The sequence below is a fragment of the Chiloscyllium punctatum genome, chromosome 3 (genome assembly GCF_047496795.1).
Source record: "Chiloscyllium punctatum isolate Juve2018m chromosome 3, sChiPun1.3, whole genome shotgun sequence".
Lineage (NCBI taxonomy): Eukaryota > Metazoa > Chordata > Chondrichthyes > Orectolobiformes > Hemiscylliidae > Chiloscyllium > Chiloscyllium punctatum.
In genome coordinates this window covers 122,244,326-122,271,129 of record NC_092741.1, presented here as the reverse complement: position 1 = coordinate 122,271,129, position 26,804 = coordinate 122,244,326, and the positions used below count along the sequence as shown (strand labels likewise).

At 41.5% G+C, this 26,804-nt stretch overlaps 1 protein-coding gene across 2 annotated transcripts in view; it reads right to left on the bottom strand.

Moving 5' to 3' along the window:
* Positions 1–26,804, bottom strand: part of fbxo16 (F-box protein 16) — a 65,802-nt gene that overhangs the window by 36,275 nt on the left and 2,723 nt on the right. For both annotated transcript variants that reach the window (XM_072559984.1, XM_072559993.1), the window contains exons 3-5: positions 24,261–24,296; positions 13,349–13,555; positions 11,828–11,992 (exon numbers count right to left, since the gene is read on the bottom strand). In XM_072559984.1, coding sequence (XP_072416085.1) covers positions 11,828–11,992; positions 13,349–13,555; positions 24,261–24,296 — 408 coding nt within the window. The remainder of the gene's footprint in view (positions 1–11,827; positions 11,993–13,348; positions 13,556–24,260; positions 24,297–26,804) is intronic.

The following is a 26,804-nucleotide window of genomic DNA, read 5'->3' as shown; positions in this document are numbered from 1 at the left end:
GGGTATGGAGTTAGTACCTGCTCTCTCCAAAGAATTCACCTCTGTGGGTAAAGTTTACTCAGAAAGATCAGGGGAGAAGGACAAGAAGTTATAATTTTGAGAGATACAAGATCTAACCAGTCACTGATAACAAGGGATGAGTGAATATGCACTCTTCATGATCTGTTACCCGAGAGTGTGGTAATTTGTGGGATAGATGGACAGAAATTTAGTGTTCCCCTATGTAAGATCAGGTTGGAGTGCCAACATAAGACTGGGGAAGTTACAGTGGAAGTGATTGACAGAGTGTCAGTTCCAGGAATTCAGTTTGTTCTTGGGAATGACTGAGTGGGTCCAAGGTGGGAATGACACCCCTTGTTGTGGAGAAGCCCAAGGAAGATCAAGAAACTGAGGAGTTAAAACAGAAATATCCATATGGTGCACCACAAAACGTAACAGTTTTACAGGACGTGGTGGCCCTTTTTAAATTATATTGAAACTGACTTGTCGGCAATATTAGTCAGGGTCATGGTATAGCTGTGGGAATCTTTATGGGCATCCATGGGGCCCCGGGAGGAGGAGACTAGAAGGAAAAGAATATGGGTACTGTAGGGGGTACTCCCAGGCATGGGAGCCTCAGTGGAGGTGTGATGAGTAAGACAGGATAAAGTAGCAAGACATTCTCTAATTTAAGTAACTTGAATGTAAGTTAAGCTAGCATTTATTCAATATGTTTGTAGTTTAGTTTTAGTTAAGTAAATAGGTTTGTTTCAGTAGAATAGTGGATTGTTTAGCAACAATGGTACTATGTTATGGCCTTGTTCTTTGTACTTTTTTTTCTGTTTTGATGGACCCACTATCCTAAGTCACAGCACAAAATAAAAAGTAAAGAGAAAGATGAAGGATTTGAGGTTCAGTTAGTGGATACCCTGTTTGACATAATGGTGCAGGAAAAACCTGAACAGGCAGAGGGTCAGACAGTGTGTTTAGTGCTGAAAGGCTAAGAGACTTGCAACAGCAAGACAAGATGAGAAAAGATAGATATGTGGATGCATACTCTGAAAAGGAGGCAGAGATTATTCCGCATGGTTATTATCTAAAAGATAGAATCCTCAGACGAAAATGGAGACCACAGCAGGTTAGTGCAGAGGAGAAATGGGCTGAAGTGCACCAGGTTGTGTAGCCGGTAGCATACAGACAGGAAGTATTATGGGTAGCATATGAACTACCTGTTAAAGGTCACCCAGGGAAACAAAAGACTCAGTCTAAGGTACAAAAACATTTTTATTGGCCTGGAATGCACAAGGATGTGGTTAACTTTTGCCAAACGTGTCATACGTGCCACAGGCGGTAATAAAACCAGCACCTTTGTTGCCAATTCCTGCATTTGAAGAACCTTCCACACGGGTTTTAATTGACTGTGTAGGTTCCCTCCCGAGAACTAAAAGTGGGAGCCAGTACTTGTTAACCATAATGGATGTATCTACCAGATTTCTGGAGGCAATTCCATTACAGAATGTCAAGGCAAAAAAAAGGTGGTAGAGTAGTTAGTAGCTTACTTCACATGATATGGGCTACCCAGAGAGATTCAGTCGGATCAAGGGTCAAATTTTACTGCTAGGCTGTTTAAGGAGGTTATGGAGAGCTTATGTATGCAGCATTTTAAATCCAGTGCATATCATCCTGAATCCCAGGGAGCTTTAGATAGGTGGCATCAGACCTTGAAGACCATGTTGAGAGCATACTGTCAGGATTACCAGAATGATTGGGATAAAGGTATCCTATTCATATTGTTTGCCATCAGAGATGCCCCAAACAAATCTACTCAATTTACTCTTTTTGAGTTAACTTTCGGTCATAAAGTGAGAGGCCCTTTGAAATTAATTAAAGAAAAATTGACAGGACCAAAGTCCGAGATCTCACAATTAGATTATGTATCGGAGGTGAGGGAGAGATTAAATCGAGTAGGTGAGTTAGCTAAACAGCACCTAAAGAGGACACAATGTAGAATGAAGCACGTGGCAGATTAAAAACTCTGAGACTCGGCTGTTTTCCCAAGGGAATAATATTTTAGTACTGTTACCAATGATAGGAGATCCCTTCAAAGCCAGGTTTAGTGGTCCCTATCAAATTGAGAAAAAGTTAAGTCAGGGGAACTATTTAGTGCCAGATAGAGAAAAAGGTAATGGCATTGAACATGTTGAAACAGTATTACACTAGAGAGCAAGAACTGGAGAAACAGGTGTTGGTTACTGCCCTGCAGAGTGAGGAATCTTTGAGGAGTGGCAGAGGTTAGTAAGCTATCTGTCTCAGGAGCATAGAATGGAGTTGCAAGATTTGTTGGGGAGGACTAATGCTATTCTACATGAAGTGGACGTAGAGAATACTGCTCCAATAAAACAACACCCTGATCTGCTTAATCGTCTCAAGACCAGACAGGTCTAGATGGAGGTGGAAGCCATGCTCGACGAGAACATCATTGAACCAAGCCAGAGTGAGTGGAGTTCGCTGATCGTTTTATTTCCTAAATTGGACGGGATTCAACGGTTCTGCGTGGATTATCTGAAGGTCAACGCTGTCACAAAATCGGACTCCTATCCAATTCCTAGATTGGAGGACTGTATCGAGAAAGTTGGACAAGCCAGTTACATCACCAAATTTGACTTAATGCATGGTTACTGGCAGGTACCTTTATCAGAGATGGTAAAAGAAATTTCTGTGTTTGTAACCCCAAATGGGCTATATCAGTTTAAAGTGATGCCCTTTTGAATGAAGAATGCATCCACCACATTCCTAAGACTCATAAACAGAGTTGTAGCTGGGTTAACAAATTGTGCAGTCTATTTGGACGACATAGTACCTGGAGTACTGCACGCAGTTCTGGTCACCACATTAAAGGAAGGATGTGGAAGCTTTGGAATGGGTTCAGAGGAGACTTACTGGGACATTGCCTGATATGGACAGAAGTTCTTACAAGGAAAGGCTGGGGGAACTGAGGCTGTTTTTGTTGGATAGAAGGAGGTTGAGAGGTGTCTTAATAGAGACGTATATGATAATCAGAGGGTTAGACAATGTGGACAGTGAGAGCCTTTTTCCTCGAATGGTGAAGGCTAACATGAGGAGACATAGCTTTAAATTGAAGGGTGATAGATTTAGGACAGATATTAGGGGTAGTTTCTTTACTGAGTTATAGGGGCATGGAACGGCCTGCCTGCAATAGTAGTAGACTCGCCGACGTTAAGGGCATACAAACAGGCATTGGACATATATATGGATAATAATGGAATGATGTAGGTTAGATGGGCATCAGATTAATTTTGCAGGTCGGTGCAACATCAAGGGCCGAAGGGCCTGTACTCCGCTGTAAAGCTCTATGTTCTATTTTCACTCTCTTCTATGTTTGCAGCCCATCACATTGCTAGGCTGTGCCACAAACAATCACTATTCTGGAGACACTGTCCGGTAATTACCGAAATGCTTGTCCTGTGGTCCAGGCAACACAAACATATCTTCAGACTAACAACCATTTACACAATGATGGCTCTAGTGGACGTATAGGCAGCATTATAGCACTGTTCAGCATCAGCCTAAGAGCTTCACACCTGGGTTATTGGTCATATCTTTTGGGGGTGCCCTTGTCACCCATGAGCCAGCCTTGGAGATGATGTGCAGGGTGTCAACATTCGAGGAATCTGGGAGATGTGCATGAATGTAAGCATTGTGACAGCTTCCTTGACAGTGTGTGCACACTGCAATAACTTGTCTGTGGTCACATACGAGCTGCATACTGTGGGAGTAAAATTCCTTCCTATTCAGATATCTGGATGAATACCTCTGTCTACGCTTTCCAAAGCTCTCGACAGGTCAGGGAACAGATTGCTCAATATATCTGCCTTGCAACTTGTTTTTCAAATAATCGTCATATCAGAAAACATGGCTACAATATAGTCAGTTCGTTCAATCAAACCTGTAGATTGTATACAGTGAGCATCCAGCACTGATCCCTGTGCCATTGATGTCAGTTTGCCAGCCTGAAAGTGACCCATTTATCCCAAGTCTCTATTTCCTGTGAGTTAGCCAGTCTTCTACCAATCTAATGTATCACCCAAACAACATGAGCTCTTGTCAAGTAACTAATCTTTTATGTAGCACTTATTCAAGTGTCTTTTGAAACTCCAATATAGTGTGTCTACTGGTTTCCTTATCATCCAGCTGCTCGTTACAATGTTGGTAGGGAAAGAGATCCAAAAGTTTGTCCCAGTGACAGTGAAGGAACTGCGACACAGTTTCAAGCCAGGATTGTATGTGGTTTGGAGGGGAACTTGCAGACGGTGGTGTTCCCATATATCTGTTGTCTCTGTCCTTCTAAGTGGTCGAGATCACAGATTTGGAAAGAGTTGTCTAAGGACCTCTGATGAGTTATTGTAGTACATCTTGCAGATGGAACACACTTCTGCCACTGTGCATTACTGATAGAGGGAATGAATGTTGTAAGTATTAGAGTGGCAATCAAACAGGCTGTTTGTCTTAGATGGAGTCAAGCTCCTTGAGCATTATTTGAGCTGCACTCATCTAGATAAGAGGAGAGTGTTCTATCACAGATCTGATTTGTGCTGTGTAGATGGTATTTAGGCTTTGAGGAATCATGTAACTCGACACAGAATTCCCAGCCTTTGATCTGTTTTTGTAGCCACAGTATTTATATGTAGGTCCAGTTCAGAGTTGATCAATGGTCAGTCTGACCTCAGTGGTGGACAAATAAGTAAAATCAGTATTAAGAGATCGGATCAGCTGTTGCTTGGAAACACAGATTAATCAGGGATAGTTAACGTGGCTGTACCTTAATACTTAATTGAATTTTTTGAGGAAGTAACAAGGTGGATTGATGAGGATAATGCAGTGAATGTTGTCTACATGGATTTTAGTAAGGCAGATAACAAGATCCGAAATAGAAACTGTAAAGAAAACTTAAAGTCCATGGGATACAGGGGAATCTGGTGGTTTGGATCTAAATTTGGCTCAGTAACAAGTTAGAAAAAGGGTTGATGGATGCTTTTGCAAATAAAGAGCAGTTTCCAGTGGTGTTCCAGAGGTTTTAATTTTGCATCCCTTGTTGTTTGTGCTACATATTAATGATTCAGGCTTAATTGTGAGAAGCATAATTGGGAAATTTGCAGGTGACACACAAATTGGATAGTTAGGTAATTAAGAAGAGGATGGCTGTTAAGTATAAAACTCTTCCTGCAGTTAATTGTAGAATGTGGGCATGATCAACATTTATTATCCATACCAAGTTGCCCTTGAGATGATGATTAGCTGCATTCTTTAACTGCTGATGTCCGTGCCTGTAGGTAGACACACAATGTCATTACAAAGGAAGTTCCAGGATTTTGATCCAACAACATTGAAGGAATCGTGGTATGGTTCCAAGTCAGTATGGCGAGTGGCTTGGAGAAGAACTTCCAGGTGGAGGTGTTCCTATTATCTCTGCTGCCTTTGTCCTTTGAGATGAATGTTTGGAGGTACTATCTAAGTAGCCTTCATGAGTTTATACAACACATGGTACACACTGGTACTACTGAGTGTCAGTGGCGGAGGGTTATGGATATGGTGCCAATCAAACAGACTGCTTCCTTCTGGATGGTGTCAAGCTTCTTGAGTGTTGTTGGAGCTGACCTCTTCCAGAACAGTAAGGAGTATTCTATAACACTCCCAACTTGTGCCTTGTAGATGGTGTGACAGGCTTTTCTTTTGGTGGTGGTGGTGGTGATCGTGGGGAGGTGGGGTCAGGAAGTGAGTTATCGCACTGCAGGACTCCTAACCTCTGAATTGAACTTGCAGCCATTGTATTTATGCTCTAAGAAAGGGTCACTGGATCCAAAATGTTAATTCCGATTTCCTACCTCAGATACTGCCAGACTAGGGAGAGAATACGGCCCCTCAAAGATCAGCAAGGCGGCTTTTGTGTGGAGCCACAGAAAATGGGGGAGATACTAAATGAATATTTTGCATCAGTATTTACTGTGGAAAAGGATATGGAAGATATAGACTGTAGGGAAATAGATGGTGACATCTTGCAAAATGTCCAGATGACAGAGGAGGAAGTCCTGGATGTCTTGAAATGATTAAAGGTGGATAAATCCCCAGGACTTGATCAGGTGTACCCGAGAACTCTGTGGGAAGCTAGAGAAGTGATTGCTGGGCCTCTTGCTGAGATATTTGTATCATTGATAGTCACAGGTGAGATGCTGGAAGACTGGAGGTTGGCAAACGTGGTACCACTATTTAAGAAGGACGGTAAAGACAAGCCAGGGAAGAATAGACCTGTGAGCCTGACCTCAGTGGTGGGCAAGTTGTTGGAGGGAATCCTGAGGAACAGGATGTACATGTATTTGGAAAGGCAAGGACTGATTCGGAATAGTCAACATGGCTTTGTGCGTGGGAAATCATGTCTCAAACTTTATTGAGTTTTTTGAGGAAGTAACAAAGAGGATTGATGAGGGCAGAGTGGTAGATGTGATCTATACGGACTTCAGTAAGGCGTTCGACAAGGTTCCCCATGGGAGACTGGTGAGCAAGGTTAGATCTCATGGAATACAAGGAGAACTAGCCATTTGGATACAGAACTGGCTCAAAGGTAGAAGACAGAGGGTGGTGGTGGAGGGTTGTTTTTCAGACTGGAGGCCTGTGACCAGTGGAGTGTCACAAGGATCGGTGCTGGGTCCTCTACTTTTTGTCATTTACGTAAATGATTTGGATGCGAGCATAAGAGGTACAGTTAGTAAGTTTGCAGATGACACCAAAATTGGAGGTGTAGTGGACAGCAAAGAGGATTACCTCAGATTACAACAGGATCTGGACCAAATGGGCCAATGGGCTGGGAAGTGGCAGATGGAATTTAATTCAGATAAATGCGAGGTACTGCATTTTGGGAAAGCAAATCTTTGCAGGACTTATACACTTAATGGTAAGGTCCAAGGGAGTGTTGCTGAACAAAGAGACCTTGGAGTGCAGATTCATAGCTCCTTGAAAGTGGAGTCGCAAGTAGATAGGATAGTGAAGAAGGCATTTGGTATGCTTTCCTTTATTGGTCAGAGTATTGAGTACAGGAGTTGGGAGGTCATGTTGCGGCTGGACAGGACATTGGTTAGGCCACTGTTTGGTAAGGCCATTGTTGGGTCTGGTCTCCTTCCTATCGGAAAGATGTTGTGAAACTTGAAAAGGTTCATAAAAGATTTACAAGGATGTTGCCAGGGTTGGAGGATTTGAGCTATAGGGAGAGGCTGAAGGGTCTGTTTCCGAAGGGTCTGTTTCCATGCTGTACATCTCTATGACTCTATGACTTGCTGAGCTTTTCAGGTAATTTCTGTTTCTGTCTCTGATTTCTAGCATCTGCAATTCTTAGTGGGGATTCAGTGATGATAACACCACTGAATGTCAATGGAGAATGGTTAGATTCTCTCTTGTTGAAGATGGTTATTGCCTGGCATTTGTGTGACACACGTGTTACTTGACACTTGTCAGCCCCAGCCTGGAAAACATCCAGGTCTTGGGCCTGCAAATGGTTTGGTTCAGTGGGCTGAAAAGTGGCAAATTCTGAACAGTGCAACGTAATGCATTTTGGGTGGCAAACAAAGCAAGGGAATACATAATAAATTGACAGGGGTAGAGGGAGCAGAGGGACATTAAAGTGCATGTCCACAGATCCGTGAAATAGTTAGCTAGGTCTACAGATAATGTGGTAAATAAAAAAAGGCATATGAGATGCTTTCCTTCACTAGAGGAGGCACTGAATCTAAATGAAATGATGTATCTATATAAGACACTGGTTCAGCCACAACTGGAGTTTTGTATACAGCTCTTCTCACCATTTTACTAGAAGGGTTTGGAAATTGTAGTAAAGATCAGTCTTGAGTTTGTTTTCAGTTCAAAATAATCAAGAATTGATTTTAGTTTAGAAAAGCTAGAGATTGAATGATTTGAGGGCAGTTTGGAGGAGACCTGTTTGAGCTCAGAAGCAGTAGCTCAGTAATTATCGTAGAAAATGGTTTTTCAAAGTACTCCAGGGAATAAGTTACCTCAGCAGAAGTTTAGTTTGTGAAGCTTCCAGGGTCACACAGTGTCAAAACTTCAATTTAAGAACACAAATTTATGGTTCTACAAAATAATAAAGAACACATTAAATCTTAGAAGCATTTCTCTCTATATTCAGAGGAACCTTGATTATCTGGCATTCAATTATCTGAATCTCGGATTATCTGAATAAGATTGCAAAGTCCCGATGCTTGGCTAAACTGTTAACCAGCATTCAATTATCTGAATAAAATGCTCCCCACCCGTGTCGATTGGAAAATCAAGGTTCCTCTGTACTACCATGATGTTTTAACCTAATGTAGTTTTATACTTTGCTGAGGGAATTTCATCATTTTGACACCTGTATCAGAAGACTTTATACAGTAAAATGCCCGTTGGTCTTTTTCGAGAAGTACCTCTACACTTCTCATTAGGTTTGAGACAGGGATGGATGTAATAGCTTTTTGCTGAGTTGATTTACAATGGGTAATGGGGGAGTGTATGTCAAATATGTTTGGTACCCAGTTCATCTCCTTCTCACCCAGCTCTCACATGTTCCTCAAATATGGAGGTGGATGGTGGGTAAGGCAAATGCAAATGGTTTGGTTCAGTGGGCTGAAAAGTGGCAAATTCTGAACAGTGCAACGTAATGCATTTTGGGTGGCAAACAAAGCAAGGGAATACACAATAAATTGACAGGCACCCATTGGGTCAGCCAGCCTTAGGCCCATTTAAACTATTAACTAAAGGGGATGTCATGGTGTGGTATAATCAGCAAAGTATTAGTTCAGAAATTCAACTAATGTTCTGGGTCCAAGGTTAGCATCCCACCAGGACAGATATTGGAATTTGTAATTCCATAAAATATCTTGAATCTACAGATGACCACTGTCGATTGTCAGAAAAGTGTACCTGGTTCACTAACGATCTTCAGGGAAGGAAATCTGCCATCTTTACCTGATATGGTTGATATAGGACTCCAGCCCCACAGCCATGTGGTTGACTCTCAACTGCCTTTGGAAATGGGCAAGGAAATCTCTGCTAATCACCTTGTGGGGTCCTCCTCCAGCTGATGAATCAGTACTCCTCCATGTTGAACAACATGAGGAGGATGCACTAAAAGTGGCAAGGGCGCAATATGTGCTCTGGCTAGGGGATTTCAATGTCCACCATCAAGAGTGGCTCAGCAGCAGCACTACTGATGTGCTGGCTAGGTCCTAAAGGAGGTAGCTGCCAGACTGGGTCTGCAGCAGGTGATGAGGTAATCAACAAGAGTGAAAAACATACTTGACCTTATCCTCATCAATCTACTGGCTGCAGCTGAATCTGTCATAATAGTTTCAATAAGAGTGACCAATGCATAGACCTTGTGGAGATGAAGACCTGCCTTTATGCTAAGAATACCCTCCACTACATTGTGTGGCACTGTCACCATGCTAAATAGGACAGACTTCAAACAGGTCCAGAAACCCAAGGCTGGTTATCCATGAAGCGCTGTGGGTCATCAAAAGTCGCAGATTCATACTCCAACACAATTCGTAACCTCTTGGCCCAGCATATCCCCCACTCGACCATTACCATCAAGTCAGGAGATCAACCATAGTTTAATGGCGAGTGAAGGAGGGTATGCTAGCAGCAACACTAGGCATGCTGAAAACTGAGGTGGGATCCTGTTGAAGCTACCAAATACGAATACTTGCATGCCAAGCATCATAAGCAGCAAGTGATAGCTGAACGAAGCAATCCCACACCAATGGATCAGATCTAAGCTCTGCAGCCATGCCACATTCAGTGGCAAATGGTGGTGGACAATTAACAACTCACTGGAGGAGAAAATTCCAAAAATATCCACAGAAGAGCCCAGAACATCAGTGCAAAAGATAAGACTGAAGCATTCGCAATAATCTTCAGCCAGAAGTGCCGAGTGGATGATCCTTCTCAGCCATCTCCTGTGATTCCCAACATTCCAGATGACAGACTTCACCCAATTCAATAATTTGATTTGATATCAAGAAATGACTAGAGGCATTGGGCACTGCAAAGGCTCTGGGTCCTGATTACATTCTGGAATTAGTACTGAAGATTTGTGCTCCAAAACTTGGCATATCCCATGTCAAGCTCTTCCAGTTAGAACCTTGGTGTCCACCCAACAATATGGACAATTGCCCTGGAAAGTCCTGTACATAAATTCAACCCAGCCAATTTCTGCCTTGTCAGTTTACTCTTGATCATCAGTAAAGCGACGGAAGATGTTATTAAAAAGCTTTATGCAGCAGCACCAGCTTATTTACAACCTGCTCACTGATGCCAGTTTGGGTTCTGTCAGCTCCTGACTTCATTACAGCATTAGTTCAAACATGGACAAAAGGGCTAAATTCCAGAGGTGAGGTTACAGTGACAGCCCTTGACATCAAGGCTGCATTTAATCAAGTGTGGCATGGAAGTCCTAGTAAAACTGGAACCAATGGGAATCAGATGGCAAAGTCGTCACTGGTTGGAGTCATACCCAGCACTTAGGAAGATGGTTGTAGTTACTAGAATCAGTCATCTCAGCTCCAGAACATCTCTGCAGGAATTCCTCAGAATTGTGTCTGAGGCACAATCATCTTCTGCTGCTTCATCAATGACCTTCCTTCCATCACAAGGTCAGAAGTAGGGATGTTCACCACCATTTGTGATTTCTCAGATACTGAAGCAGTTCAAATGCAACAAGATCCTGACTATATTCTGGCTTGGGCTGACAAGTGGCAAGTAACATTCGTACCACACCAATTCCAGGCAATAGCAAACTCCAGTAAGAGACAAACTAACTACCGTCCCTTGACAGTCAATGTTGTTACCATCACTGAATTCCCCCATTATCAACATTCCTGGGATTACCACTGATCAGAAACACAAATGGACTCGCCATATAAATATAGTAGCTACAAGAATAGATCAGACTATTGCAGCTCTTGACCCCCAGCCTGTCCACCATCTACAAAGCACAAGTCAGGAGTGTGATGGAATACTCTCCACTTGCTTGGATAAGTGCAGCTCCAACATTCAAGAAGTTTGACATTATCCAGGACAAAGCAACCCACTTGACTGACATTATATCCAGAAGCATCCACTCCCTTGAATTCCCTCCCTCAGGGCATTGTGAGATTAACTACAGCACAACAGTTCAAGAAGGCAGCTCACCACCACTTTCTCAAGGGCGCCTAAAGAAACAAACGCTGACCCAGCCAGCGACACCCATGCACCATGAGTGAATTTTAAAAATTAAACAATAATCAACATCCTCAAACCACTTCTGCTGCCACAAACACTGGGTGATGACAGATGGGCTAGAGTGCAAAACCACAACTGCCACAAACTGCTTTTTTTGATAAGCTAGGAAGAGGAGGGTCGTCTCATAATTAATGGTGGGGAGAGCATGGTGTCAACACACCCCCTTCTTCCATGCTCCGCTACAATGCTAACCACACCCACTGCCCCAAACACACACACACATACCCACCCTGTGGTTGTCTAATCCTTTCTCACCTCACCCAGCAGACCTCTGTGCTTCTCTATGGAGCTGCTTGTAGTCCCAGAAATGCCCCCTATTGTATTTTGGTTACTCAATTGCCCAGAAGCGGTTGTGGGGGTTTTCCTTCCACTTAGAGTTAGAAGTTCAACTCACAATCCCCTTATGCCGCTCTCCAATGTGTTATTGCTGCCGAGCAAAGGTTTTATAAAGTCAGTCTATTCAGGAGCTACACAGGGATATATGTAAGGATATGATACTAACCGTTGGTTTGGTGACATTCAGTTCCTTCACCATTTCAATGTAGTGTCTCTTCCAAATTCTTTGCTCATAGATCGTTGGTGTGAAGCTGATGTACCAGCCCAGTCTCAGACATTTTGGCATCCAAAGTTGGTCCAATTCAGCCAAGTCCTTCCAATGCCAACTTACCTAGAACATAGCAGAAAGTACACAGCACATTTTCAGTGAGATCTGGGGTAAAGCAAAAACAACAATGTACACGTGTATTTCTGTACATGTATATTTTGTGAAAACACCTTAGAAGCTATCCCTACCATAAAACAGTTCCACAAGACATGCTTGAGTCTCAGTACACCTGGGGCCACCCTACTTTACATCAACTTTACGTTCAAGGAATGTCACTATAAAAGAACAGGCTTTACTTGGTTTATTGTAAACTCACTTCTGTTTTAAGAAGAATGTGATTCAAGTTCTATTCTGGAATTGGGTTGATATTCCCAAGGCAGCCCTAAGAGGGTGAAGCAGAGTTGGAGGGCTTATCTTTCACGTAAAATCTTAGATCAGAACTCTGTCTGCTTTCTTAAGTGTACAGTTCAAGGAAAAGCATGGGAATTTTCTCCAGTCTCCAAGACAATACTTACCCTTCAATTAATAATTAAGAACAAATTACTATCTCATCTCATTGTTATTTGTGGGATAAAAAATTGGCTGCTACATTTTATTACATTACCATTGTGATTACACTTCAAAGTACTTCATGGCTGTGAAACACTTTGAAAATGATGAGATCGTGAGTGCTGCTAGGTGTGAAGAATGCAGGACTTAGTAAAGGCTACATCCAAAGAATGAGCTGTTTGAGAGTTCTAAATGTACAACTTCAGTTTGCCAGCAATTTTCTGTTATTTTTCTGGAATCACATAATATTCGAGATCATTCAGTTTATTGTGATTCTGTCTACTCTTTGAAACAGCCATCTACTTACTCTTTTAAACAGGTAGAAATGGGCATGACAAGTCTGGATTTAGCACTTAAGTTCCAGTGTATTGTTCTGACTTCAGGAATAGTCAAAACATATGCACAGTTTCAATAAATGCTGAACACAATTCAGACATAAGGCACTGAAGATGGCTCCTTGAAGCTGTTCTTGTTCCATGGCAAGAAGGACAGGCTATGTAATGCAGGCGCCCCCCAACTTGGGCGTTTATGTGATCATGGTACTGTAGCAAGCTACAGTAGAAACTGAGCAACTCCTCCAGTTCTGTATCAGTACCTGTGAACTTCAAAAGCTGTTTGTTTAATTGATGTTACTGTTAAAAAGGTAAAGTTGCCATTGTCCTACTGCACATAGGGCTACTCTCTCACTAGAGAAAGATGACTAGTGGTGATTTAACCTGAGGGTCCTATGCCTCAGGTGAGGGGAAAAGTTGAGAAGAATCCTTCACGGTAACCTTGGCTGGTACAGGAATTGTTACTGCAGTAAGGAACCATAGACAGTATTTCTTCTGCTGGTAAAGGTATCATGTTAAACTTTCTGATTTTTATTACCTGTGCACAGCGGCAAAGACTCCTTGGATCCAAGAAGGAGAAGATATATAAAGTCAGCACCCTGGGAAGGAAACAAGCCAAGTCAAGAGCTTCCACAGGAACTCTGCTACGCAAATGTTGTTCACAGAATTTCAATTGAGAGACAGAACATCTTGCAATCAAGTTGAGAAGAATTTTTCGACGCTGTGTATCAGTCCACTTGTCAAACTGAATGATAAAATGGAGAAAAGTAAAAACACAGTTAGTCCTACAAGCATGGCAGCATCATTGCTAATGCCAAGATATCATATATTAAAAGTTTGAGCCTTCATTGCTCCCTTAACCTTGCTTTCTTTCACTCTTCCATTTTCATTTTTCTCTCGCTTTTTCTTCCTCTCCTCTCCTCTCTTCTATTCATACTACACCTGTTCCTTTTCCCTACATCCCTTTTATAATTCATCTTTTTCACACCTCTTTATTTCCCCTACTCCTCCACCTTCTCTACTCATTGCCCTTGCATTTCCCACAAAGCCACTGCACCACTGCCTTCTACCTAACCTCAAAGTCTCCTCCAATTCTTTTCCTTTTCACCTTTCTTCATTTCCACATCTACTCTTCTCTTTAACCTCTTTTTTTCCGGTCTTTACCATATCCTCACCCTAGCCACTTCTCTCCTCCTTCTTGTCCTCTCTCTCTCTCTTTCCTTCATCCTCTCCTGAGCCTTTCTATTTGCCCCTCTACTCGTGTACAAAGCCACAGGAAATCAATGAGCAACTTTTTGAAAATGTAATAATTGGAAAAATTATAAATGTAATCATAATTTTACATCAACTAAAACTAGACTTGTTCTGGAAAGGAGTTCATTTGTCAATCGTTTATTTCGCTTGTTGACTTCGCATTTTGGTGATAAATCTTCTTACCGCTTCTACCTCTGCTTATTCCATATTATGAAACTTACAGCTGAGGATGGGTTGGCATGACAGAGACCACTAAGAGGTGTATGTGGTGATAAAACATTTATATTGTACTCACTTAATTGAGAATCAACAAGACACAAATCATTGGATAAGTAATAAAGGCAAAATACAACAATCCTGAGGACTCACTTGACAGGAAACTACACTGTGCTGTACTACCAGGTTCACTTTATTCAATTTAAAGCACATTAGTCAAATTCTGCTGATTGGCTCAGACGTAGTACAGTGAATTCAGCACCATGAATGACGAAATGGATAAAGAATGGCTGGATTTTGTTTGTCAGTTACTATTTGCTGGCAGTGAATCTGCAGAGTAGGCCTCCAATTCTTACTATTCAAACACATATACGCACATGAGTGAAACATGACAGGTATGTGTCGACTTTTGAGTTTGAGTCAATACCTGCAGGACAGGAGGAGGTAAAGGAGAAATAAAATTTCACATTACAGGGCAGGATATATTGTGGCACAAAGAAATAATACATTCTGAAGCGTGTTGAAGAACATTGCCAGATCTTCAATAAAACAGAAATGTAGCTCATGAAAGCCACAAGTGCATTTTATGATGGTTGAGGGTAAAAATCTGAACTGATCACCGAGAGTTTCAGGCCATAACTATTTGAGTAGCTTTGTGTTTCTGTAGCACGTACTGTGAAAACAGCTCTCAGAATCTGCCACATAATGCATAGAGAAGCAACCAAAGAAGGAGTCAACTTGGACTCCACTGGAGGGCCGCTGGCCTGCGCTTGACATGTACGCTCAAACCGTCAGGAAATATATAAATGCCAGGTTCATCAGCTGTACCCACAAGGTAGAGCAAAACATCACCCGTTCACAACGCAACACCATCCATGCTCTCAAAACCAATCGCAACACTGTTATCAAAGCAGCAGATAAAGGAGTCATCATCATTCAAAATAGAAGATTACTGCAAGGAAGTGTACTGACAACTGAACAACCAGAAACACTACAGGTAACTACTGGCTGATCCGACCAAACAGCACACCTGTGAACTAAACACATTGATCAGGATTTTGGATTCAATCCTTCAGAGTTCCCTACATGCAATCATCCCCTGTACGTCTCGCAACTTCTACTGCCTTTCAAAGATGGTGTTGCGTTGTGATTCGGTGATGTTTTGCTCTACCTTATGGGTGCAGCTGATGAATCTGGCATCAATATATTTCCTGACAGTATGAGCATACATGCCAAGTCCAGGCCAGCAGCCCCCCCAGTGGGGTCCAAGTTGACTCCTTCTTCGGTTGCTTCTCTACGGATCCCTGTGATGATTGTTCTGATTTGTCAGTGGGCTCATTGGGATCACCGCTGGCATCTTGAAAGAATTCCCAGAGTCTCATTTGTCTGATGAACTCCTCCGTGTCTGCTGCAAGACCCATGGGGTCCATTTTGGTGGTGGGGCAGAAATTGAGACCCCTGCTAAGAACTTCAATCTTTTCCAGTCGAAGGTTGTGGTCCAATAAGTTGACAATCAACTTCCCTGTGGTGATAATGTTTTCCACTATGGTGCTAGGGTGGGATTGGCTATTGCTGGTGGTGATGCGAATTTTCTCCAATTTCTTGTTTTTGGTGTGCATGTACATGGTGTAGTTTTGTCGCCTTGCCTATTTGGCAATGTCCTGTACAACTGTATCCTGAGTGCAGGCTGAGAGTGCGGACTGCATCTCACTTTCAAGGTTGCTGCGCCTGCTGTAGAGTTGGTACACGAGATGATTGAGGAGTTGCGAGAGGTGCAGTGGCAAAGTCTCTCCACGTAGTCTGTGTTATAGATTGACCTGAGTTGGTTCATGATCCGTAATCCTTTTGGGATCATTCCTGCTTTCCTGCAAAAACTTTATGTCTGTGTCAATATGCGCGATCTTCTTGGGGATCTTCTCCACTTTGAGCCAGCAGCTAGTGGTGTCGATGGTAGTCATGATTTGGAGATGCTGGTGTTGGACTGGGATGGACAAAGTTAAAAATCAGTATCCATGGGGATGGCCTCAACTGGGACCTTGGCTTCATGTCACACTACAGGTGACCCCACTGCACTCTACACACACACACACACAAAACCTCTCTCATATGCTCACACATACACACCTGCACACGCCCCTTTCACAGACTTATACCCCTTTCACTCACACACGTACACATACTGTCTCACAGACACTCATACCCAGCACACCTCCCCCAAACATACATACATATAGGTTTGTGGGGTGAATTTGTATTTGCAGAATTAATTTTATTTTGCTCAAAAACTGCATGAATCCATGGAAGGTTCTGTAAATTTTTTTTAAGATTAGAATCAATCTAAACATTGGGGCACAGACAGCCTCACAGGCACCTTCAATGCATTATCTGAGACACCATGGCACCTATTGTTAAAGTTCATTTGAGAATGTAACTTTAAAAAAAAGTTCTGGGATTTACAGATGAAAGAACTGAAACTAACATGGTCATTCTAAAAGATGAGAGACTTAGTAAACAATTATGGTCTTCTTCAATATATAATTTCAGTTGTGTCACACTGCAAACTTTTGCTGTAAATCCTGTATCTTATGATCTCATACTCGACAACCACGAGATGAAGGAGCAGCACTCCGAAAGCTAGTGCTTCCAAATAAATCTGTTGGCCAAAAACCTGGTGTTGTGTGATTTTTAACTAAAATTCATGACTCCATTACAAATTTGTTAGGTGGGCAGAATGTCTCATTTAAAATCAGATGGGATTCTGTAATTTGGATACACTTGGGAAACAATCCCATGCATGTTAAGAATAACTTCAACAACCAATCTGAGACTATCATTTGGGCTCACAATATGGCTCACTTACATTTACTCACTCAAAGTTATGTGTATTCATATATAAGGTCCTGTCCTCTGCAAGTAAAACACATGTGTCCAGGAATTTTACCTTTTCCGAAGTAAACTCAAGTATAGAAAACAATATTTTTCTAATGCATTTCCATGGCAACATCTCGACCAATCAGAATTGACTTGCTATACAGTCAGCATTATTTTTCATAATGTATAATTTGTTGCTCCCTTTTAAGTTTGATATTCTTGTGACTGTCCTGATCAGCACAAGATGAATACCTTTTTTCTAAATAAAGCTCAAGTCCATTCTACGAAGCAACTGTTTATGGGTAAATAAAATGCCTGACACTAGATAAAGCAACATGGAAAGACTACTATGGCTTCAAGCAGTGTACAAATGAGGGTGATGTGGCTATTATGAATCTTGTCATCTGTTTTTCCAAGTACTTGCTTTTGCAGAGAGGTGCCAATAATCTGTTCCTTCAAAGTTTATGTGGCATACTGTCTGCATACAATGACCATTAGGTGAAGTGGTAATCCTCATCACACAATATTTACCTTCTGGTTTGTCATGATGGATCAAATGTGGACAGTACAGCAGAGTGCCATAAAGCAAATACATTGTTGCTGTTGCCAGGATACAGGACACTGACCTATACGACACACTATGATAGGACCAGCTGGACCTTAAGGCAATGAAATCTCTTTCAGCTGCAGTATATTTGAAGGTTGACATATGGTGCCCCCAAAGTGATGTAGGGCCAGTGGAAGCTGGTAATCCTCTCAATACTGTACACAATTTTTGCTCTTGTAAAGTATTCTGTTGTCCTGGAATTCAGAGCCTTGGTGATCTCCGTAACGTAACATGGATGGCAAAGGGGTAGAAGCTGCAAATATCACCTGGAAAAAAACCTGACTCATAAAGGCTAATGATTACAGTCAGCTTCATAGCCACCGTAGTAAAATCCTCACTCCGCTCTGAGGTAACAGCAGATGGAAGACATTTATGAAAAAGTCCTTTGTGAAGTGAAGATATTTGAAACATTGCTTCTTGCTGAGGTCAGGTTGGAGAATTTTCTCTGACACCCTGCATGGACAGGGCTTCCTGCTGAGAATCCTCCTCCCCTCTCCAATGCAACCAGCAGCTTGTCCTACTCTGTTTTTCTTTAATCATTCTTTGTCATGTTGCAGGCCAAAGAGAATACCTATTGCTGTACACATTTCTAAAAGGATGTAGTTGCAGAATCCTTGAAAGCAGAACAAAGTTCTTCAGCATTGCTACACCACTTTTTTTAAATTCACTTGTAGAAGGTGGGTTTCATTGGATGGACCAAAATCTATTGCCGATCCCTAGTTGTGGTGAGTTGCCTTCTTGAACCAGTGAAGTCCATGTGTTGTAGATACATCCACAATGCCTTTAGGGAGAGAATTCCAGAATTTTGACCCAATATGGCAATATACATGGAAGTACATGGCCATATTGAACGAATGGCAATATACTTCAAAGTCAGATGGTAAATGGCTTGGAGGGAAACTTAGAAGTGGTGATGTTACCATATGTGCTGTGCCCTTGTCCTACTAGATGGAAGTGGTCATGGGCTTGGAAAGTGCTCTCTAAGGATCTTTGGTGAATTTCTGCAGTGTATCTTGTGATGGTACACCCTGCTGTGACAAAGCATCAGAGGTGGAGTGAGGGGATGTTTGTGCACATAATGCCAATCAAGCATTTGCCCTGCTTTGTTCTATATGATTTATTAACTTTACAAAACTTCAGAAACCACCAAATATGTTTGCAGTTGCAGCATAAAGCATCAGAAATCAATTGTCGAAAAGAGTAGCGCTGGAAAAGCACAGCAAGTCAGGCAGCATCCAGGAAGTAGGAGAGTTGACGTTGAGATGTTGACTCTCCAGGTCCTCGATGCTGCTTGACCTGCTGTGCTTTTCCAGTGCTACACTTTTCGACTCTGACTCTCCAGCATCTGGAATCCTCACTTTCTCCCAGTATCAGAAATCAATTGACAGTTAACCTGAAAGTAATACATGATTGTTTAAAAAACACTGTTGAGAAGAGAAGCATACATTTTCATGTTTAAGAAACAATGTTACCTGGTTCTTTGAAATCCAAAATAGCCACTAGTTTCTAATCAGTGTAAACTCTGGTGAATGTTACAATTTGCTCAATCTGCATACCTTTGACAGATGCACAATATCGTGGATGCTGATTTGGAGCCAAAAAGGCAGATATGGCACCAAAGTGCTAAAATGCTAAATTGTGCGACAAATCATCTGGATGTGGTCACTGTAAGACCCGTCCCTGCAGCTGAATAGCCCACCGAGAGTCAATATTCAGGTCCACACATGAAGATGGCCAATTAGTTGAGAGCCATGGTCAATTTTTTAGAATTATTCCAGTGAAAAAACAGATATTGCTGGAAAAACTCAGCAAGTCTGGCAGCATCTGTGGAGAGAAATCAGAGTTAACGCTTTGGGTCCAGTGACCTTTCTTCAAATCCTGGACCCAAAACATGAACTCTGATTTCTCTCCACAGTTGCTACCAGGCCTGCTGAGTTTTTCCAGCCATTTCTGTTTTTGTTTCTGATGTACTGCATCCAGTTCTTTCGGTTTTTATTTAGTATTCCAGTGCAATTCATTTCCAGGAAAGCAGTTACTGGATTTAATGCTTCCAAAAAAACCCATCACATGATACCTCAACTTCTTCCTGACTCGCTCTTTACTCATGTTTTTGCAACCTGATTGATTTCCATATTTCTTTGACTGTGTGGCAACTGGATCATTTATTGTGTTTTTGATGCTTTAGATACAAATGTGTTTTTTCCAAAAATTAAGTGGACAACTTTTCAACTTTGCGAAAGCGAGGACTGCAGATCAGAGTCAAGATTAGAGTGGTGCTGGAAAAGCACAGCAGGTCAGGCAGCATCCGAAGAGCAGGAAAATCGATGTTTCGGGCAGGAGCCCTTCATGAGGAAGTGAAGGGCTCCTGTCCGAAACATCGAATTTCCTGCTCCTCAGACGCTGCCTGACCTGCTGTGCTTTTCACCACTCTAATCTCAACTTTTCAACATTGTCAACATTTCCATTTCTGTAACCTATGATTTCCTCTTTAACAAAACCACCATCAACCTTTTTCTAAAATTCACCTTATCCCTATGAAGCCTACAATCTATCCTTTCACCTTCTCTACTTAGCAATTCAAATTTAAAGTCCTTTCCTTTCTGAGATCATTCAACATTACTGCCATGTTGACATTTCCCTACCTTTTTCTGTTCTCTGTGTGAGTGTATGGGTTTGTAGGAATATGTGCGTGCCTGTAGGAGTGTGTGTATGTACAGTCATACAGACCCCCTCTCACATGCGCACACATACACTCACACGCACCCTCTCACAGACTTATACCCCTTTACCCTCACATACATATACATACACACACTCTCTCACAGACATTCACAGCCCCCTGCACACACACACACACACATATAAGTTTGTGGGGTGAATTTGTACTTGCAGAGTTATGTCTTATTTTGCTCAAATACTGTGTGAATCCATGGAAGATTCTCTAAATCCCTTTTTTAGATTAGAATCAGTCTGAACATTGGGGCACAGACAGCCTCACACAGGGCACCTCACACCTTCAATGCATTATCTGGGATAACATGGCACCAATTGTTAAAGTTCACTTGAGAATGTAACTTTAAAAAAGTTCTGGGATTTACATATCAAAGAACTGAAACAAACATGGTCATTCTAAAAGATATGAGACTTAACAAACAATCCAGATCTTTTTCAATATATAATTTCAGTTGCATCACACTGTAAACCTTTGCTATAAATTCCGTGTCTTACGATCTTATACTTCACAACTACCTCATGAAGTAGCAGTGCTCCGAAAGCTAGTGCTTGCAAATAAACCTGCTGGACTATAACGTGGTTTTGTGTGATTTTTAACTTTGTACACCTTGAGACAGATACTCTAACTCATCTTCTGGCCTTTGCTCAGTCTCACCCTTCCCCAATTTCTTCAACCACCAGTTGTTACCTTTCAAATATCCTGAGATTGTGAAGGACATTACCCAAATACAAGTCCACCTTTTTGCTCTGCTGATTAATCGGACTAATTGAACAGCTGTTTATTCAAAGAGTTGGCACAGGCACAATAGGCCAATATTTTCCTTTTGTACTGTAAAGTTCTATGATTCCCTCGACTTCTACTTCGTCTCAATATCACAAATACCACCTTCCACACATTCATTCACCTTTTGTTCTAACTTCCTGCTCAGTCACTGACTTTACACCAGCTGTGAAGCACTCAAGAATGGTAATTAAAAATAAATGCGAGTTAGTTTCAAACCAAGTAGTTTCTAATTGAATCAGAGAGGAAACAATGTTGTGTAATTGCGAAAGAAACGGATGAGTTAAGACTTGTAAAAAGGCAGAGAAGGGCACAGTCATGATAGTTTGTAATCCTCAGTGGAAGTTAATGATTTTCAAGAGCATAAAGGAGTGGGGTGCTCTACCCTAGCAGAAATAAAAAAAAATTAGAATGATTAGCCACATATTATGAGCTTAATTCAGTATTAGTACATTTATTTATTGTTCATCCACATGGATTAATTAAACATTATTGCTTATTTTTGAAACTAGTACATTCCTAGGCATGGTACGACACAGGTCAGATATAGCTTGCTCTGTGTTGTTAACAGTAAGGACTTCATCTTAAACCTCTGCCAAGAACAACCTATTCTCCAATGTAATACTTCCAGTTCCCTCACATCTGTCTTTGTGGTTTCTCACTCAGAGATTGTTATTAATATGCAAATTCCTGTGGGTATTTTTCAGCTACAGATGGAGCCTGTCTGAACTCATTCTTGTTGGGATTGTTATACACAAGGGTCAGAAACAGTAAGACAGACAATCACAGATGTGGCAAGACATGGAAAGGTACAGTGACAGACGGGGTGATGCTTTATGGCAACAGTGAAATTATACTGTTATTATTTGTTATAACTGTTATAACTTAATTATAATTAAGTTAGAGATAGTTTAGAATGACAGTCTAGTTCACAATCAGGCCATTCTTCACGACTGGCTGGGACTACTTTCACCTACAGAGACCCCAGATTTCCTTTGGCCAAGAAAGGAGTTTGTCTGGTCACTGCAGTGACATGTGTACCCACAAAACATTTTTGTACTTTTCTAATAATGAATCAGAAGGGGCAGATGGCCTGTCACCAGGTGCAGAAGATAGCAGGGATTGTTGTGGACTTCACTGCTGTCATGCACAGCAATGCTAGAAAAGAATAACTTGCTGCGGATTTTGATGAAATAAACAGCAGTTTTGCTGAAGGTTATTTGCCATGTTATTTATTATAAATTGATGTCAGCTCCTTAAGAGTAGAATGCAGCCAAACAACAAGATATTAACATTTTTGTAATTCTGGCCATCAGATTTCCCACCCTACTGATCCATGGCCACTTTGCACCTGAGACTAGAATGTCAGTATGTGTGAAGCAATCTCTATTAGCCCTTCCCAAACAAACATAAAGGACACATAGGAGACGGGCTATGTAGTCCAGACAGCCACACAAAAGAAGGAGGTTTGTCCGAGAACTGAGCTATCATGATATAAGGGTTAATCAGTAACTAGGGACTCTTGGTGCAAGCACAGAATTAGCTATCTCTTATGACATGCCCCTCAAGTACACTAAAAAAATGGCAAGTGGGCAGTAAGAAAGTATGCTTAAACACTGGGAGGAGACTTGATGGGTAGAATTTAACACCCCTCTCCTGGGTGCGGGCTGGAAGGGAGACTGGCTGGATAACAGGGCAGGAGGTTGGAGAGCACATTGTCTTTCCAAGTCCACCAAATTAGATTCTGAGAGATTTGGGGGGACAGTGAGGCTGTCAAGGTTCACTTGAGGGTCTCATCGCACCTGTACTCTGTATGCTAGCAACTCTGTAGGTCAGAGGTACATCCTTCATGGGTACAAATTTGCCCAAAGAGGGACCTGCTGGTGGTAAAGGCTGCCCAATAGTAACAATCCTTCACTTGGATTTACCACAGTACTGGTGGTGCTACTAATGGCAGAAGTCAGAAATAAAAGGACAAGGATGGAGAGTGAGTCAACTAGAAGATAGTTTTCAGGTCAGTGAATATTTAGCAGACCATGGGTACATAAGGAAAGAGAATGAACATTGAACAATGAAATTGAGGAGCCAATAGGCATGGTGGCACAGTAGTTAGCACTGCTGCCTCACAGCGCCAGAGACCCGGGTTCAATTCCCGCCTCAGGCGACTGACTGTGTGGAGTTTGCACGTTCTCCCTGTGTCTGCGTGGGTTTCCTCCGGGTGCTCCGGTTTCCTCCCACAGTCCAAAGATGTGCAGGTCAGGTGAATTGGCCATGCTAAATTGCCCGTAGTGTTAGGTAAGGGGTAGATGTAGATGTAGGGGTATGGGTGGGTTACGCTTCGGCGGGGCAGTGTGGACTTGTTGGGCCGAAGGGCCTGTTTCCACATTGTAAGTAATCTAAATGAGTTGAAACGGATATTGCAGGGAGAGGGAAGTATTAGATATTTGCTCAAATTTACATCTGGATACATGGGTAGCACTGGAAAACTTAAATTATTTAACTTTCAATTGGCTTTGGGTATGATAATCAACATATTTCTGTTCACATAAGAAGCTTTCAAAATCTAATACATTTGGATAAAGACAAAAAAAAGTTCAACTTAGTTTGGGGAAAGACATTTGAGTGTTTGTCTGTCACTTTCTAATTTTGATTGGTTAGGCAGCTTTCTTTGATTTAAGCTCTCCAAATTCAAAGTGAAAAAACAAAACAGCCTTAAATTAAAGTATTTACATCAAGCCAAATGTTTGAGCAAGGTGAAGATATTCACTTCATACATTGCTGTTATTGGCCACAGCAGCATTTTGAAGCCCCGCCCTGACTGAGATCAGCTGTCCCTACTCAACATAGGGATTCAGCTGTTGCGCTTCCTGATGCGTATTGTTTGTTTACTCAATTGATAATTTTTCTGAGCTGCCAAGGGACCTATTAGTCAAGTTTTGATTCAAGTTGAGACTTTTTAATCTACAAACCAATGAATGAACTTCTCACCCATTTCCCAAGTAACTCTCCTCTTTCTTCAAAGACCTGGTAGAAGAAGAAAAGAATACATTAGAAGTAAGAAGTTGAAAATCACACAATACCAGGTTATAGTCCAACAGGTTTATTTGGAATCATGAGCTTTCAAAATGCTGTTTATTCATCAGATGGTTGTGGAGCAGAATCATAAGACACAGACTTTATAGAAACAGGATTGCAATGTCATGGAATGTACTACTAAACAAATTTAGTTTCAACAATTTTAGAACAACCATGTTCATTTTGGTTCCTTCATATGTAAACCCAGAACTTTTTTAAAGTTACATTCTCAAGATAGCTTTTAACAACAGGTGTCATCTCAGCTCAGTTAATGCATTTAAGGTCTGTCTGTGTCCCAACGTTAGGTCAGACTGATTCTATTTCTAAAGTGGGATTTAGAATTAAATTAAATTTAAATTAAATTATAATTAAAATACAACCTTTGTGGAGATATCCAAGGCAAACCCAACAAAGGTCTGTCAGTTTCTTTTTAGCACAGGTGTAAAATTTCAAATCTAAGTTGGCAGCAGAGTAGGACTCTTTAGCTGGAAGTCATCTGTCCATTCATTTCTTTCCTTTATTTCTTTCTCTTTTTATGTTTATTTTTCTTTCTTTCTTCTTACCTACCTCCTGTTCTTGAGTATCATGAGAAGTCATCGCAAACTCCCGGCCTCAGTGTGGATTCCCAGCCTTGAAGTGAGACTGTTGCAGACCCCAGTCTCCAGAGCCTCAATGTGAAGCCAGTGCGGATTTCCAGCCTCAGCACAGACTCCTGGCCTCGAGATGAAGCCAGTGTGTACTCCTGACCTTGACAGCCTCAAGGTGAAAATAGCATGGACTTCCAGCCTCAGCACAGACTCTGGCCTCCCAGGCTCAGTGTAGGCACCCCGCCCTCAGCACAGTTTGGAGGAAAAGTGCAGGTGCGCACTGGGTTGGAAGAACTATAACTCTGAATTTTTTATTTCATTATTTATCTAATTTATTCCTTTGATTTTGTACTTGTGTACGTAAGATGGCACGGAGGTCTGTAATGTTGGACTTTTTATTTCTTTACTTTTACAATTTTTTCCTAAGAATTTGTACTTCAGAATCTGTACTGGGGTACCTTTGCACCTAAGATAGCACCGTAAGTAGCAACTTATAAACATTTCACTGAACTCATGAGAGTACATGTGACAATAAGGCTAATTCTAATTCTAACTACATCTGATATCCAGACCATAAACAGCAATCTTTTTTAAGAAAAGAGGAAACCATTATTTGTGGCCATGTAAGGATTAGGAATTGTGAAGAACCAACCAAGACAATGTGGTTAGCAAAATGAATATTAGTAATCAATGCCATTAAAGTTGCAAGCAGTATGTCCTCAAACAATTGGATGCAATACAAATGCATTAGAGCATGTACCTCATAAACTGAGCAACAGAACAGGCAACAACAGTAAAATTACATTCAGTTGCTTACTAATACAGAAGGTGAACATTGCTGAAATGAGACAAGCTGTTGAGCTTCACACCCAGCACTTATTAGGACAAATGCAAGAATGCCAAATTTCAAACCATCAATGCAATTTATACTACCGGAAGATATGATGCTGATTGGGTGGAAGTTGATTGTAATTGATTGAAGTAGTGCCATGGAGAAGATAATAGAGATCTACAGGCTCCCCAACAAGGTGTGAGGCTTATACAAATTCATTGTTTGTTTTCAGACGGTAGTCCCTGCACCTGAGGGGAAAGTGATGAGAGTCCAAGAAAGCCCTAGAGAGTGCGGAGGACTCTTCACCCCAGACATATCTGAGGAGGAAAGACGTGTCTGCGAAATGTAAGGGGAAGGGGGTGGGCATCTGTAATGACCATTTTCGGGGTCCTGGGCAGGTTTGAGGATGTAAAAGATCCCACCCCAACTCCTCTGGTCTTATCAGCATCGTCCCTTCCATTTCAACACCACAGGCATCACTCCTTCATACCTACCACCGCCACCTCCCACCAATCATTGCTTCAGCAAAATACTCATTATTTGTCAAAAGAATTTATCAACCAGGTAGCTATTAGTACACTCAGGATTGTTCAGTAAGTGATACCCAGAAGTTTGATTTGGGTCTTGCATGAATTGTAGATACTTTGCTTATTAGGAATAACAGAAAGAACATCGGTTTGATTGCTTACTCAATCATTCAGACTTAAGATTTACGTTGTCACGTATCTGTATCTAGATCCTTATAATCCTCTGTTCTAACTTTAAATAAAACTAACGGAACCTCATGTATAACAACTGACAGTGACAGAATTAGGGAATCTTTCTCTCAAATTTTATTTCAAATACTGCTTATGCTTAGAAGAGAATTTAAGTCAAAAGGTGTGAAATAAAACTTCTTCCATTTAATACATTTGGATGGAGTTGTATGTCAAACAGGTTAGTTAGCATGAATATAATAGCAAACTAGCATTCTTTCCTGGCAGCACCTTCCCATGTTACATGAGGATTAAATAAGAACAATTTGGCGGATCACCTCTT